At 37.3% G+C, this 15,436-nt stretch overlaps 1 protein-coding gene across 3 annotated transcripts in view; it reads right to left on the reverse strand.

Annotated features, from left to right (window-relative positions):
* The window catches only part of SOX30 (SRY-box transcription factor 30), a 73,977-nt gene that overhangs the window by 24,241 nt on the left and 34,300 nt on the right, over positions 1–15,436 (reverse strand). For 2 of the 3 annotated variants that reach the window (XM_081230936.1, XM_081230937.1), the window contains exons 1-3: positions 7,846–8,870; positions 5,609–5,848; positions 4,224–4,403 (exon numbers count right to left, since the gene is read on the reverse strand). In XM_081230936.1, coding sequence (XP_081087062.1) covers positions 4,224–4,403; positions 5,609–5,848; positions 7,846–8,815 — 1,390 coding nt within the window. In that variant the 5' untranslated portion in view covers positions 8,816–8,870. Of the gene's footprint in view, positions 1–4,223; positions 4,404–5,608; positions 5,849–7,845; positions 8,871–10,028; positions 10,156–15,436 lie in introns of those variants that run through there. The other variant, XR_014015517.1, reaches the window with a different exon arrangement.

Consider the following 15,436-nt stretch of genomic DNA (forward strand, 5'->3'; position numbering starts at 1 on the left):
ATCACTGCACTCAAGACATCTGCTCCTAAAATCTACCACTGATGCAGATTTCTTTTCCCTGTACAGTACAAGAGGCTCTTAGTCCTCAGGAAAGAAGTATGGTCATTTTAGGCAAAGGAAACAAAAATTATAGGAGCCATAGAGAACAATGATATTATTTCAGTTATTGAAGAAGGAAGGGACTCATCTTTTAGCTGATACAAATGTTCTTTTCTACCAAAGATATTTTTATAAAATAAGGGGTACCAGTGAGGCGTGAGGTGATAAAATCATGCATTCATTTAACTAAACAAATATTCACTAAGCAACTTACATGTGTCAAGCACCATTTTGGCCTGAGGTAAAAAATCAGATAAATCAGATGCATAGAGAGTTATATGGTAGTATGATGAAGATGTCCTAAATGTCAAAATTTATGTTGCCAAACAAGAGGTTAAAGTCTGCAACACCTAGTCATCACTGATAAACTGTCAGTGAATACGGAAGACTTGTGGAACAGGCAGAGATCTAAGGTATCACAGTGTAGATAAAGTATGGAAAAGACCAGCCAGTCACCTGGTTTCTCTCCTTCTAGCATACAGCTAGGTTACATTTCTCAGCCTCCCTTGCAGTTAGGAGTGTACCTGTGGCTCAGGCTAACCAATGGAATGTAAGAAGAAGTGATATGCACCACTTCTGAAACTGGCCCATAAAAAACTCTCATGCATGATCCTCCATGCTCTTTTCCCTTCCGCAGGTCATGCACACTTGGATGCTACATATCAAAGATGGGAGAGCCATAGGGTAGAAGAAAACTGTGTCCATGAATCCCTTGGAAGAAAGCCAGAAATACTTATTTTGGACTTTACATGCATAAAAAAATAAACCATGATTCTACTTAAACCATTATGTTTAGGTGAGTGTTGAAGCAGCTAGCATTATCTAATTGTTACATGAGCTACAGAGCAGAATTTTAGATCTATAGTACAATATGATAAGAACAAAAGAAAAAATTTAAAGTTATTAATAACTTTCAACAATTCTGGCAAATCTCTCCCACCCACTCCTAAAGAGGAAGACTCTTCTGCCTGTGTTGAATGGATGAAGGATGCAGCCAGGCTTTTGTTGTGTGACTGGGATGAACAGGAAGGAGTAGAGAATGGCATAAACTGAGGACAGACCAAATTTCTCTACAAGAAAAAGTTGTATAGAGGTAGAAAGAAGAACAGGAGGATGGGCATATGGCTGAGGAGAGAGAAACAGAGGCAGAGAGAGGAGGAGAGGACAGAGAGAAATAGAGTAAGAGGCAGACATAGAGACAGAGATGGGAAATGGAGACTTGGGAAGGACAGTTAGACAACTGCTAAGAAAGATGGGACTTTGGGGACAGAAATGGTAATGAGGAACCTAAGAAGACTTACTATAGTTTGAACCATAAGATTCCACCTTCCTTGCCTCATAAGAAAACCTACAATAATGAGCTACATCACTTTTCAAGGAATTTTCAAGCCATATCTTTGTTTCTTATGGATATAAAACTTTGCTAAAACTGATCTTAGTCAGGGACAAGACCAGATTTTTTTGCATTATAATAACAGTATCAGAATGTTGGAGGGTTTTTTTTGTTCTATTTCTGTTAAATAAGAATAGATGGGTAAACCAAAATCACATCATATGTTTACTACCCCAAAAATTATAAGAGTAGTAAACATTTTTAAAGTAAAAATTTAGAGGAAACGTATGAATTCAGAAGAGTGAAAGATGTCAACTGAGTTTAGATGTAATAAGGAAAACCCATTTCAGGTTTGAGAAATAAAATGTAGAAACTGAAATAATCTCACCAGAAAATTCCTAAATATATAAAACTGACATTTAAAAGCCAGGCTAAAATAAATATAGCTTCTACCAAACTTCCAGAATCCTTAAAAATAAATAAATTTGATCACTTAATGTAAAATGAAAATGCTGGCATAACTGGCATCAAAGACATATGATAAAAGAAAGTATCTAAAAAGTATTCTGGACTATCCGGCTGTAAGTACTTTCAGAAACTAGAAACAGGAGACAAGCTCACAAGATCACAATATCACAAGGTCTTAGGTGGCATTCACTGAAGAACTTTAAAGAAACTCAAAGTTAGAACTGAGAAGATATTAGATGAAGTAAATACAAATGGTCTCCCTGCCAAAAATGCTATGCCAGAGCATTTTCCAAGTTATTGGAAGTAGTGAACTTGTTATTGGAAGTAGTGAGCTTGAGAACTATAGTTTGGTGAGTCTATTTTCTACACTTGAAAAGCTGATGAAATCTATACAATATATTAGTGTATAAAGGTTGCTAGGAAAAATGAGAGCAAATTTTTTGCTGATAAGAGATAAATTATACCTCACTCCTCAATAGCTTGATATCTTTCTTCCATGGGAATAAACATAACAAGTTTGAAAAACACAATTACCATGACTTTATGTTTAGAATATAAAATTAGTTGAAAGAAACAAAAAAAGGGATGGTGTAAAAATTTGTATCTGTAGGTAATAAGTGATTAAAAGCAGATTCTCTTAGGGGTTTGTGCTATAATTTGTTCTTATTTAACAATTTATAAATGATTTAGAATATAAAATATATAGTGAAATTTCCAAATTTGCAACTGATAACTCCTCCAAGTAATATAATGCCAAGCTGATGAGTACAAACTAATAGAACATATTTCAAAAGTTGTATGATTGGGCAGCACAGTAGCCAATAAATCTCATCATAACTATTATATAAATATATACATATATGTCATAATTATTATACATATAACTTTATATATCTGGGAAAATAATTCTCAAATTTTATACTTAAAAGATAACGATTTTTTTAATCATTTGAGAGCCAAGAATTAAATCTTTACTGATACTACATATTACTAGAAATAAGAGAAATTTAAAAAGAAAAAAGCAAACAAAAGATCATTATCCTTAGATTTGATTACTTGCATATGGCTCTGAAATGTTTCCTATAATTCTGCTTCTCATACTTAAATAAAGCATCATGGATGTAAGAGCTCTACCACTTTCTATCTCCCCAAATCTTTGCTCAGAATTGCATAAAATTAATATGTTGTATAAAACTGTCAGCTGCCTCAAGTAAGAACACTGATAAATATATTTCTGGGGAGAGAAAACATACAGCATTTAACTGTGGATAGAATGACATGGAAGAGGGGTCTTAGAAAAAGGGGTAAAGAGAAGAAACAGATGATAAAAGTGTAAATTATAAATAACAGATAAAACAAGGTAAGTTAAAAAAAAGCACAATTAAGCCTAGATTGAAATACAGGATTAAAAGAGATACTACCAAATAGCAAAGGCTGAAAGTGCCTGCCTGTTCTGGGAGAGAACAGGGTGATAGGATCAGCTTTCTTTGCCTTGAGCCTAGATACCCTGAATGTGGCTTTGTTGGTATCCATTGCTACAATGATACACAGGAAAAAAACTGAAAATGCCTAAGATCCTAATAAGTTAATTTTCAAGATATCTAAACCTCTCAGCACATAGATATGAGGAGGTAGAAACTGGAAAGAACAGTAGTTTCAGGACAAGTGATAGCAAGTAGTGAACGTACAAAGCTCTGCCTAAGAGATGACTAAAATACGCTCTGGAAGAACAAACTAATGATGGATAGACCTATAACAAGTTCTTAAGACACTAGGTTCTCAATTTTGGGTTCTTAAAAGCAAAAGACAGGAATGTTGTGAAAAACTGATAATAGAGGAGACATTTAGGGAAAGACAATGTAATGAACGAAATATCTGGTAGAAGATAGATTACTTCCATTGCTTTTCTAGGGCAGCAAAAAAAAAAAATGGTCATAAGAGATCAGTCACCATTACTATATTCCAGGACAGGATGCCTCATACCCCATCAGCAAGGCATTCTTTTATGCTAATAGTAAAAACACATTCCTATTTCCTATTGAATTACCTCAGTCATTTCCTGCATTATCTGCATAATCTATGGACTCATCCTGATTTGCTTAAAAGGTCTGACATAGAATATTTGCTACTCTAGCAAACCAAGGGCTTTGATGTCTACTGAAATCTTTCTTTCCCTGATTTAATGTTTTCACTCTATTCTTGCTTTTTTTCTTAACATTGTTGTTCTAAACTCTTAAGCTAACAGAAACAATATTTCAAGTTAAGAGGTAAAATTATCACACAGACATTTAAAAATTTGTAATCTACAATAAAACCAACTCACCAACTGAATGAGTGATGGTGTTCTGTAGGCTGGGAATTACCACAGAGGAGGTAGGTGAGCAATAAGGATAAACTGTTGTTGGATTTGCAGAGATGATATACTGTGTGCTACCAGAAAGTACTTTGGAAACACTTAGAGGGAAGCGTTTGCGCTTCCCTGAACGAGGTTGATAAACCCAACCTAGAGAAGAAGATGAACTATTTTTAATTTGAACATATAGATCCTATTTAGCCTTTAAGTAGTTCTTTTCACATTAAAAGTCCAAAACACTTCTAAGTCTTAATTGTCTAAAGTATCTTTTCCAGCTCTATGATACCATTTCTGTGCATTTTAGCATATATATCCATATGGCCAATGTTGTAACCCATAATTCAAAGGAAGAGAAAGGGCAAATGTCTTTTATCCAAAGACACATAATGAATTTATAGTAAAATCAACATTAAAGGCACTGAGTTTGAATCCCAAAGCTTTTCCTCTACACATAAAACAATGCCCCAGTAAGATACTGTTTGTCTCCTCCTGTTTCCTCACTTTCTATAAGACACAATTATCTACATCTTACGATGAAGTGGTTACTAATGACCAGTCACTATTTTTATGCCTTCTTCGGGAAGAGTCACTCTCTTAGACTTGGCAGTCTCCAAGTCCACAAACCACCCAATTTCCTTCCAAACTCAGAAAAGTGGAGTTAGGGCAGTTGTAGCCACTGTATAACCAAGAGAATTACTGGTTCCCTGTAACCGCTGCTCTGACGATTCCCCCCTAGAACCTTTCTGGCACTACTTTAGAAAAACAGTTATTCTTTTCCCACCAAGCACAATATGTTGGCCATACACTGTGCTTTTACCAAGCTTAATATCAATGTCCTCACTGCTGGGGAGAGAATCAGAATTTCTTTCAAACTACATCATGATGGGGATAAATTTATCAATCAGAAGGCAGCACTATATTCTGATAACCATATAATATTAAAATGGAGCATGGTGTTAATGCCTGCAGCGTGCCCTGCATATTTTCTCTGTTGCTCTGATTTGAACTTCATTTTCTAGCATATTTGAAAAATTATAGCCTAGAACTCTGGAGCTTTACCTTCGTTACGTTTATATTTATATATTTAATCAAAACGACAGTAAAACTGTTTGTCCCCAGGTTTGCATTAGTTGGCAAATATGAGACCAGATATCCCTCTACTTTGTTCTGTTTAAGGAAACTTATGCCCAGTATCAATTAAATCATTACTGTAATGTTAGCCAGTATTTTCTCTATTGTACATATCAGATTAGAAAAAAATGACATTTTTGTCTGTCAGTCTCAACCTAACCTATTCTTTACCTAAATAAATTTAAAGAAATTAGAAAGAGGCTTTGTTCATTTCATTTGATTACCAGGAAATTCCTCTCTGTGCTTTTCTTTAATCTTTTGTGCTTCATCATAATAGGGTTTCTTTTGTTCTTCACTAAGTTTGTTCCACTCTAACCCGAGCTGGACACTGATTTCTGCATTGTTGGCTGCTGGGTTAGCTTTGGCTAGTGCTTGCCGGTGGATCCTTGCCCAAACCATAAATGCATTCATGGGTCGCTTCACATGACCATTTCTGTCCTCACTGAAGGGAGTATCTGGTATGCCTACATGACAAAAATTAAGAAACTAAATTAATGTGCCACACACACACACACACAATTTTAAAGTGAAGTGCACTTCCACCTATATTTACTTTTTAAATATCTGGAGAAAATATACACTTCAATATAGCCAGGGAACTGCCAGCCTTCCAGAATTCCTCATAATCCCTGAACTCAGCATTCTAAACTGTGGCTTAGAAAGACTCTTCTCTTCCTCAAAAAGAATAATATTGTTGAAGATACTGTGGAAGTAATAATGTTGAAGACAAAGTAAACTGCTGGCTTACTACTTCTTTGAGCTATATTAATATCTCTAACAATAATTAACATTTAGTTTATTTCCCATTAAAATACTCTATTACTAAGGGACAGGAATTATGACTTATTAATGACTATAATCCTAGCACCAGGTGGGTGTACCCTAAATGTTTAAAGGAATTCATTTACATGCCACTGGAGTGCCCATTCAAGCAAAAATACTTATAATATTAATATACTATATTATTTATATTTCGTTAGGAAGGTGAAGCACCTGCTAAGGTGGGTCACTAACACTAGTTCCATGCCCCAGGAGAAAAAATAAGAGGAAAATAAGAAAGGTGACTTCTTGAAAGTCACAGACACACCTGAAATTACAATAAAGGAAGCTGTTTAAATTCACATCTCTCACATAATTCATCAAAAACCACTGCCTATAAACTTCATATACTGTTTCTCTTTATTTTAGGGTTACTTGATATATAAAATTTTAAAATGCACAAACGATGAAATAAGTATTATAAAGAAAGCTTCCCCTTTCTCTCCTTTAGAAAATGGAAACAAAGTTTAAAAATTACTGACGATAAAAAGCAAGAGAATGGGGAACAGATGAACTTATTTGCAAAGCAGAAATAGAGACACAGATGTAGAGAGAACAATCATATGGGTACCACCGGGGGAAGGGGAGGGTGGGATGAACTGGGAGACTGGGATTGACATATACACACTACTATGTGTAAAACAGATAACTAATGAGAACCTACTGTATAGCACAGGGAACTCTACTCAGTGCTCTGTGGTGACCTAAATAGGAAGGAAATCCGAAAAAGAGGGCCTATATGTATACGTATAGCTGATTCACTTTGTTGTACAGCAGAAACTAACACAATATTGTAAAGCAACTATACTCCAATAAAATTTTAGAAGAAACAAAAGCAAGAGGGTGGAGTGGGGAGGAAGAATCAGTAAAGAAAATAAGAAAACAATAAAGATAAAAGTCAATGAAGATATGAACTGAAGATTAATATGACTTTCCATTGACATTTACTGCCATAGTATTCTGTCTGAACTAAATCTTAAGATAAGAATTTTCTAGCTATATATTTGGAAATAACAGATAGAAATAAAATATCTACTTGTAATTGTTACTACTGTAACTGTGGTCATTTCTTTGAAAACAACTTATTCTACAGTGTTTTCATTTTCTATATTTCTATAAGTCCTTAGCTTTTAGAATACCATTACAATTAATTATGTACTGTTTTCTCCTAGAAAATGTTTACTCTTCATTTTTAAAGAAGATAAATCACCTCTATATCCAGTATAAACTTTCCTGTTTATTTTTTCATTAAACACTATTTTTTCTTGTTTCTTGATACATGTAAAAATATTGAGCTGCTATATAATACAATATTTTAAAATGTTGATTATCTGTAGCATATAAACTGAGGGCTTTGTGTTATCTAGCAAGAATATTTCTATTTTTGTGTATAAACATTAGTCACATCTAAATCTCATCCTTCACTGGGCCTTAAAAAAATAATTATTTTTAATGTTTGGGAATCTTGAACGTGTTAGCGTATTTTACTGGTATATGTACAAGTCAGAAGTGATACCTTTGCAGACTTTGCCCTGAACCCATGATTTTATTTTTCTAGTTTATGCTTCTCAACAGCTGACATGTCAGCTACGGGGCAATAGACGAAGTTTGAAAACCAGATGATTCCCCTGCCGTCTAATACCTGCATCTGAGGGAAGCACGGTGAGCGGGACACCTTTGGTTTCAATTTTTACAGAAGGCTCCAGTAAGGACTGCATTTTAATAGGCACTGGTGTCAAGGGGACCTTGGTCAATCGTATCAGCTCTGAAGGTGGAGGCCCCTGAAACTGGATCCGGGTCCCAGGGGGCACGGTGTGAAGAGTCAAAGGGATCTTGAGGTCTTGCTGGTGCGGCCCAAAGGCAATGGACGGCTGGGTCAGGATGACATCCTTGCTGCCATGGACCAGGCCACTGGAAGCGGGCGCTGTGCCGAGCCTGGAGTCCTCGCGGAGTCTCTCAGGCTTCTTCGTCGCCGTGTAGCTCATGACCTCCTCCTCCTCCTCCAACTTGCACTTCTCGTCCCATCGAGGGCTGTCGAGGACCGGCCCGGGGCCTCCCGCCTTCGCCGCCATGGAAGCCTTAGGGCCCGCCTTGACGGCCCTCCGAGGTCCCACTGACGGATCCGAGCTGGGGTCCGGCTCCTGCTTCTCTGCCTTAACGTGCACCGGCAGGGGCTGCACAGGGTGTAACTGAGGCCTGCAGGGGGCACCCTCGGACGCCAGGGGCGGCGGCGACGGCGGCAGCAGAAGTAGCAGCTCAGGCCTCGGCTGCAGCAGCCGCGCCTCCGCGGCAGAGGCGGCTGTGCCTTCCTCCCGGGCCTGAGGCAGTGGTGGCCCAGGCGGCAGCAGTAACACCTGCTCCGGGTTCACCTGCAGTACCCGCCGTGCCACGGGCTGTACGCCCGACGCCGGAGCCTTCCCGCACGACGAGGCTACGGTCGCAATGGCGGCCGCGCACGGGGCGGGCGGTGAGGCAGAGGGCCCCGCGCCCGCTGCCCGAAAAGAGGCGCCCTCGACAGGCACCGGCGGCGGAGCGGGGCGCAGCGGGCGCAGCGCGTTCGCCCGCGGCAGTTGGCGCGGCTGAGGCGGCGGCTCCGGCCTGGCTTTCTCCATGGGGGGAGGGGGACGCCCCGGCCCGGATTGTGAGCTCAGCCGTTTGTTGGCGAGCTTCTCCCCTCCCCTTTTCAGTTAAGACCCTTCCAAGGCCTTTGCTACCCAGAACCCTACGCGGTTCATAAAGCAGCCCTTGGTCTTGGCCTCGCCCAACCACAAGCGTCTTGGTACCACCACCCCCCCCGGCCCGCCAATCACAGGCACGTTCTCCGGCTCCTCCCGCCCTCCACGCACCCCTGGTACCGAGCCCTCGAATCACCCGCCACAGCCGGGTCCGCGGCACGTGCTGCCCATTTTCCCCCTGTGACTCTCCCTCTCTTTCGGAGTTCTCTACCGGCCGTTGTCCTTAGTTACCCCTCCCCCGTCTGGAGCGCACGACAATGGCGTTGCCCAGGAAACAGAGCGGTTCCATGCCACTGACCTCCAGGAGATAAAGCCGTGTGAGTTCTTCACAAGAGCTGGAGATACCTGCCTTGAACGAGCGGTTTGCAATTCCAGAATACCCCGTGGGCCCTGACCCTCACCGGGGTCTTTGGATTTGTGCCAAGGGAAAAGAAGGCAAATTTTGCAACTTCTCAATAACCCCCTGAGCTGATCTTGCTGGGAAGAGTGTTCGACTTGGCCATTACTGTGCTAAACTTTTCATTTATCACCACTCCTGTGGGCCCTGCTTGCAAAATACATCCCCAATTCATCCACCTCTTTCCGTTTCTCCTGCCATTACTCTGTTCTGCTCTTATATCATCTTTCACCTGGATACTGCTATAGCTCTGTAAATAGTCTCCCTGCTTTTCGCTTTTGTCCCACTACGCTCCAGTTGCCAAGAATCTTTGAAAAATACAAATCTAGTCCTCCCACACCCTCTCTCCAAAAAAAATCTTCTCAGGCCACGCAGTAAAGGTTTAAAGTCTTGGCAAGGTCTGTAAGGCCCCAAATGGCTTGGCCTGTAGTTCTCCTATTTACCACTCTAGCCCCAGCTTTAGCTACACTGCGTCTCCTCATTCTTTCTCCTACTTCAAAGATGTTTGAATATGCCCTCACTTGTATTTCTCCCTTGTGTCTCCTTAACACCTCCTGCTCCTATTCGGAATTGCACCTCAACTAGTACTTCCTCAAAGACGTGTTCTCTGACTCTGAAAATCAGGTCAAATCTCCTTTATGGACTCGTACCTCTATCACCTCTTTTAAAGTTCTTACCACAATTCGTACTTACATATTTCTTTATGGCATTATTCTGCTGCCTCCTCCACTTTACTTATACTCCTTGAGGGCCGACTGTGTTTTGTAAATCTCCAATGCCAACCATAGAGCCTGGCGTATAGTAGACATTCAATAAATACCTGTTGAATGAATAAAGACTGTCGTAGTCTGATATAAGATAGTAATAATCACTACCTATATTAAGGGCTTACTTTTATGCTAGGCATTGCTTCAAGTCCTTCGCGTACTTATGCCTCTCCTTTTACTAGTACTGTATTGTGTTTGTTTCCATTAAATATCACCAAGAGAAAGAAGAAATCTTGTATTAACATTTGTTACATTTCTAAGTGATGTCCTGATTAAAAGCTATAGATTTATCTTGAAGCAGATCATTTTTGCCACCAGAACAAGTTAGCTCTCAAAGAAGACCTGACCCAACTCTCTAATGCCTTGTTGTCAAATGTGGCAAATAGGAGTTCTTACAACTGGCAGGTAGTCAAGGGCAGTGGATCTCCAATTTTTATCTCAGGAACCCTTTATATTCACAAAAATGATTGAAGATTCCAAAGAGCTTTTATTTATGTGGTTTTATCTGTCAATATTTGCCATATTATAAATAAAAACTGAGGACTAGTTATAGTTATCAATTCATTTTAATTCATTCATTAATGAATAGTTATCAATTCATTTTAAGTATCTATAATAAACCCATTACATATTAACATAACACATTATCATGATAAAACTATGTTTTCCTCCAAATTAGAAGAGTGGAATTGTGAATCTACTGTCTGACTTAGTTGAAAAAAAAAGTTGGATTCTCACGGCTGCTTCTGCATTCAGTTTGTTGTAATTCATGCCATATAGGCTCTAGAAAGCTTCACTGTACACTCATGAGAGTATGAAAAAAAGGCAAATATTGTCTTAGAATTATTATGAAAGTAGTGTTAACCTAGCAGACACTCTGAGTCAGTCCCTGAACCACATTTTGAGAACCACTGACAAAACAAAGGCTAGTGAAAGAGGCAGAGGAATAAATCATGGTAGTGTTGATTTTGTGCAAGACTAATACATATTCCAATCTGAATGAGTAATTCAAAGCACGTGATGTGTCAGTCCTCTGTGGTAGCAGTGCAAATAGTATACGGGGAGTATATTTTAAGCAGAAAGCAATCTTTTTTAAAAAACAGTTTTACTGAGGTTTGATTTATATATAATGTTTATAATTAAATGTACAATTTGATGTGTTTTAATAAATATTTAAAGTTGTGTAACCATCACTACAATCCAGTTTCAGAACATTTTCAAAAACTCAAAAAAGTTGGGGTAAGGTAACTCAAAAAGTCCTCTTGTTCCCGTTTCCAGTCAATATATGCTCCCACCTTCAACCCCAAACAACCGCTTATATGCTTTCTGTCTCTATAATTTTGCCTTTTCTAGAAATTTCATATAAATCGAATCCAGTAATGTGTAGGCTTATATGTCTGGCTCCTTTAACTTAGCATAATGTTTTTGAGGTTCATCCAAGTTTAATGTATCAGTAGTTCTTTATTTTATTACAGCGTAGTATTCCATAGTATGGAAATACCTAATTATTCAGGGATATTTTATTGTAAGATGTCTCCCACTCATTTTGTTTATCCACTGACTGGCTGATGAGCATTTGGATTATTTCTAGGTTTTGGCTGCTATGAATATGATGCCCATTCATGTATAAATATTTGTGGGGACATAGGTTTGCATCTCACTTGGGTAGGCACCTAGGAGCAGACTTACTAGGTTATGTGGTAAGTGTATGTACAACATTTTACAAAACTGCCAAACTGCTTTGCAAAATGTATCATCTTACATTTCCACCTACAACATATGAGGGTCCCAGTTTCTCTACCTCTTCTCCAATATTTGGTGTCAAAAGCCTTTTAAATTTTACCCATATATATAGTATATATAGAATATATTATAGTAGTAGTATATAATAGTAAATAATTGTGTTTTAAAACAGTGAATAATAATTCACAGTGAATAATAATGTTGAGCATCTCTTCATGTGCTTAGTTGCTATTCATAAATCTTTTTTTTTTTTTTTGTGGTATGCGGGCCTCTCACTGCTGTGGCCTCTCCCGTTGCGGAGCACAGGCTCCGGACGTGCAGGCTCAGTGGCCATGGCTCACAGGCCCAGCCGCTCCACGGCATGTGGGATCTTCCGGGACCGGGGCACGAACCCGTGTCCCCTGCATCGGCAGGCAGACTCTCAACCACTGCGCCACCAGGGAAGCCCCTCATAAATCTTTATTGCCTAGTTCTGTTGAAGTTTCTTTTGCCTATTATTTAGATTGTGTTGTTGATTTCCTTATTTTTGATTTTTAAGGATTCTTAATATATTCTGGATATAAGTTCTTTATTAGATATATGTATTACAAATATTTTCTTCCAGTCTGTGGCTTGTCTTTTTGTTCTGTTTTTTTTTTTTTTCATTCCTAGTACTGTCTTCTGAAGAGCAACATTTTTACCTTTGATGAAGTCTAATTTGTCAATATGCCATTGATTATATTTAAGAAATCATTGCCTAACCTAAGATTAAAGATTCTTCTCTCGTGATTTTCTCTAGAAGAGTTTCGTTTTAGTTCTTACATTTAGCACTATGATCCATTTCAAGTTAATTTTTATGCAAAGAAAGAACTAGTTCCTTACCTAACACCCTACAGTTGTTTCAGTACCATTTGTTGAAAAAACTATCCTTTTCCCATTGAATTACTTTAATACTTTTGTTGAAAATTAATTGACAATATATGCATGGCTTTATTTCTGAACTCTGTTCGGTTCCTCTGATCTATGTCTGTCTTTATGCTAATACCACATTGTCTTGATTACTATATCTTTATGGTAAATTTGGGGATTATGTCATATAAGTTCTCAAACTTAGCTCTTTGTCAAAATCATGTTCGCTAGTCTTGATCCTTTAGATTTTCATATAAATTTTAGTATCAGCTTATCAATTTTCACCAAAAACAGGCCTGCTAATTTAGGTAGCCTGCACTGGATCTATAGATCAGTTTTGGAAAAATGGACTTCTAAGCAATATTGAGTCAGTTTGCAGGCATGGGATATATGTCCATTTATTTCAGTCTTTAATTTTTCTTGACAATGTTGTATAATATTCAGTGTACAGTTCTGCGCTTCTTTTGTTAACTTCATTCTAAATACTTTAATTTTTGATGCTGTTATGAATGTAATTGTTTTCTTAATTTCATTTCTAGTTGGTTATGTATTGATTTTGTATTCATTGCCTTACTGCACTGCCTAGAAGCTCCGGTCTAGTGTGGAATACAAGTGGTGAGAGTGGACATCTTTGCTTTGTACCTAGTGTCAGGGGAAAAGCAATGTCTTTTATCTTTAAGGGTGATGTTAGTTGTAGGTTTTATGTAGCTGCCTTTTTATCAAATTAAAGATGTTTCTTTCTCTTCTTTCCTAGTTTGTTGAGAGCTTTATCATGAATGTTTGTTGCATTTTATCAAATGCTTTTTTTTAAATTCACATCTAAATTTTTTCATTTTAAATTTACACAGTTGCAAATGATTTGATTTCTGATGTATTGTAAATATTGATATTTTATCAAAAGCTTTTTCTACATATTTTGAGATTGTCATATTCCCCTTTAGTCTAGAGGTCAGCAACATTTTCCAGAAAGGGCCATATAGTAAATTATTTTTGGTTTTGTGAGCTATATGATCTTTGTTGCAACCGATCAACTCTGTTATTGTAGAATGGAAGCAATTATAGAGCACGCATAAATTAGTGGGCATGATTGTTTTCCAATCAAACTTTATTAAAAAAATAAAAGTCATGCCAGATTTGGTCTCTGAGCTGTGGTTTGCTGACCCCTGCTTTAGTCTGTTACTACTACATGTATTATATTAATTGATAGTCAGATGTTAAACTAGCCTGCCTTAGTGGATACACCTACTTGGTCATAATGTATAATCTTTTTTATACAGTATTATACACAGTTACTATTCTTTTAAGAATTTTAGCATTTATATTCATGATGGATATTGGTCTGTAGTTTTCTTGTGATATCTTTGAAACTTTGGTATCAGGGTAAAATGAGCTGGAAAGTGTTCCATTTGCTTCTAGTTTTGAAAGGGTTTGTATTGTATTGGTATTATCAATTCCTTAAATGTTGATAGAGTTCACCAGTAAAGCCATCTGGGCCTGGACTTTCCTTTGTAGGAAGATTTTTTAGTAAGTCAAATAATTTAATGTCTTTATTTGATATAGGTCTCTTCAGATTTTATATTTCTTCTCGAGTCAATTTGATAATTTCTGTCTATGAATTTGCCCATTTCAGCTAAGTTGTCAAATTGTTGGCATAAGGTTGTTCATAATATTTCTTCATAATCTTTTAAATTTCCGTAGAGTTCAGGATGTTTCCTTTTCATTCCTAATTTTGGTAATCTGTATCTTTTCTCTTTTATCTTGGTCATTTTACTAAAGTTTTGTCAATTCCATAGGTCTTTCCAAAGAACCAACCATCAGTTTCACTGATTTTTCTCTATTGTTCTGATAGTTTTTTTTCTTTTAATTTCTGCTATGGGCTCTATTATTTTGTTCATTCTACTTACTTGGGGTTTGATTTGCTTTTCTTTTTCTAATTTCTTAAGATGAAAGCTTAGTTAGTTGATTTTTTAAGTTATTGATTTTAAATCATTTCTTTTCTAATAGAAGCATTTAAAGCTATAAGTTTCTCTCTATGCACCGCTTTACCTGCTTTCCATTACTTTTGCTATGGCATGATTTTGTGTTCATTCAGTAGAAGATATTTTCTAATATCTCTGGTGATTTCTTCTTTGACCAATGATTTATTTAGAAGCGTACTGTTTAATTTCCAACTCTATGGAGATGTTCCAAATTTCCTTCTGCTCTTTATTTCTAATTTAATCCTACTGTGGTCAAAGAATGTTCTTTGTATGATTTCAGTCCTTATAAATGTATTGTGACTTGTTCTATCACCTTGCATATGGTCTATTCTATAGAATGTTTCATGTGTACTTTAGAAGAATGTATATTCTACTGTTGTTGGGTAGAGCATTCTAGCTGTTTAATAATATTCAAGTATTCTGTATCCTTTCTGATTTGCTTCTTGTCATATCTATTAGTATTATCAGTTATTGAGAGAGAAATATTGAAATATCAACTATAGTTACTGAATGGTCTATTTTTCCTTTGATTTTGTCAAATTTTGCTTCACATATTTTGGGGCTGTCTTGTTAGGTGCAAGTATATTTGTAATTGTTGTAACTTTTTGATGAAGTGGCCTTTTTGTCATTATGAAATATCCCTCTCTGTCTCTAGTGATATTTTTGTTATTAAAATCTATTCTAATATAGCCTCTCCAGTTTTCTTATGGTTACTGTTTGCTTG

This window comes from Mesoplodon bidens (assembly GCF_964165515.1).
Source record: "Mesoplodon bidens genome assembly, chromosome: 4".
NCBI classification, from domain to species: domain Eukaryota; kingdom Metazoa; phylum Chordata; class Mammalia; order Artiodactyla; family Ziphiidae; genus Mesoplodon; species Mesoplodon bidens.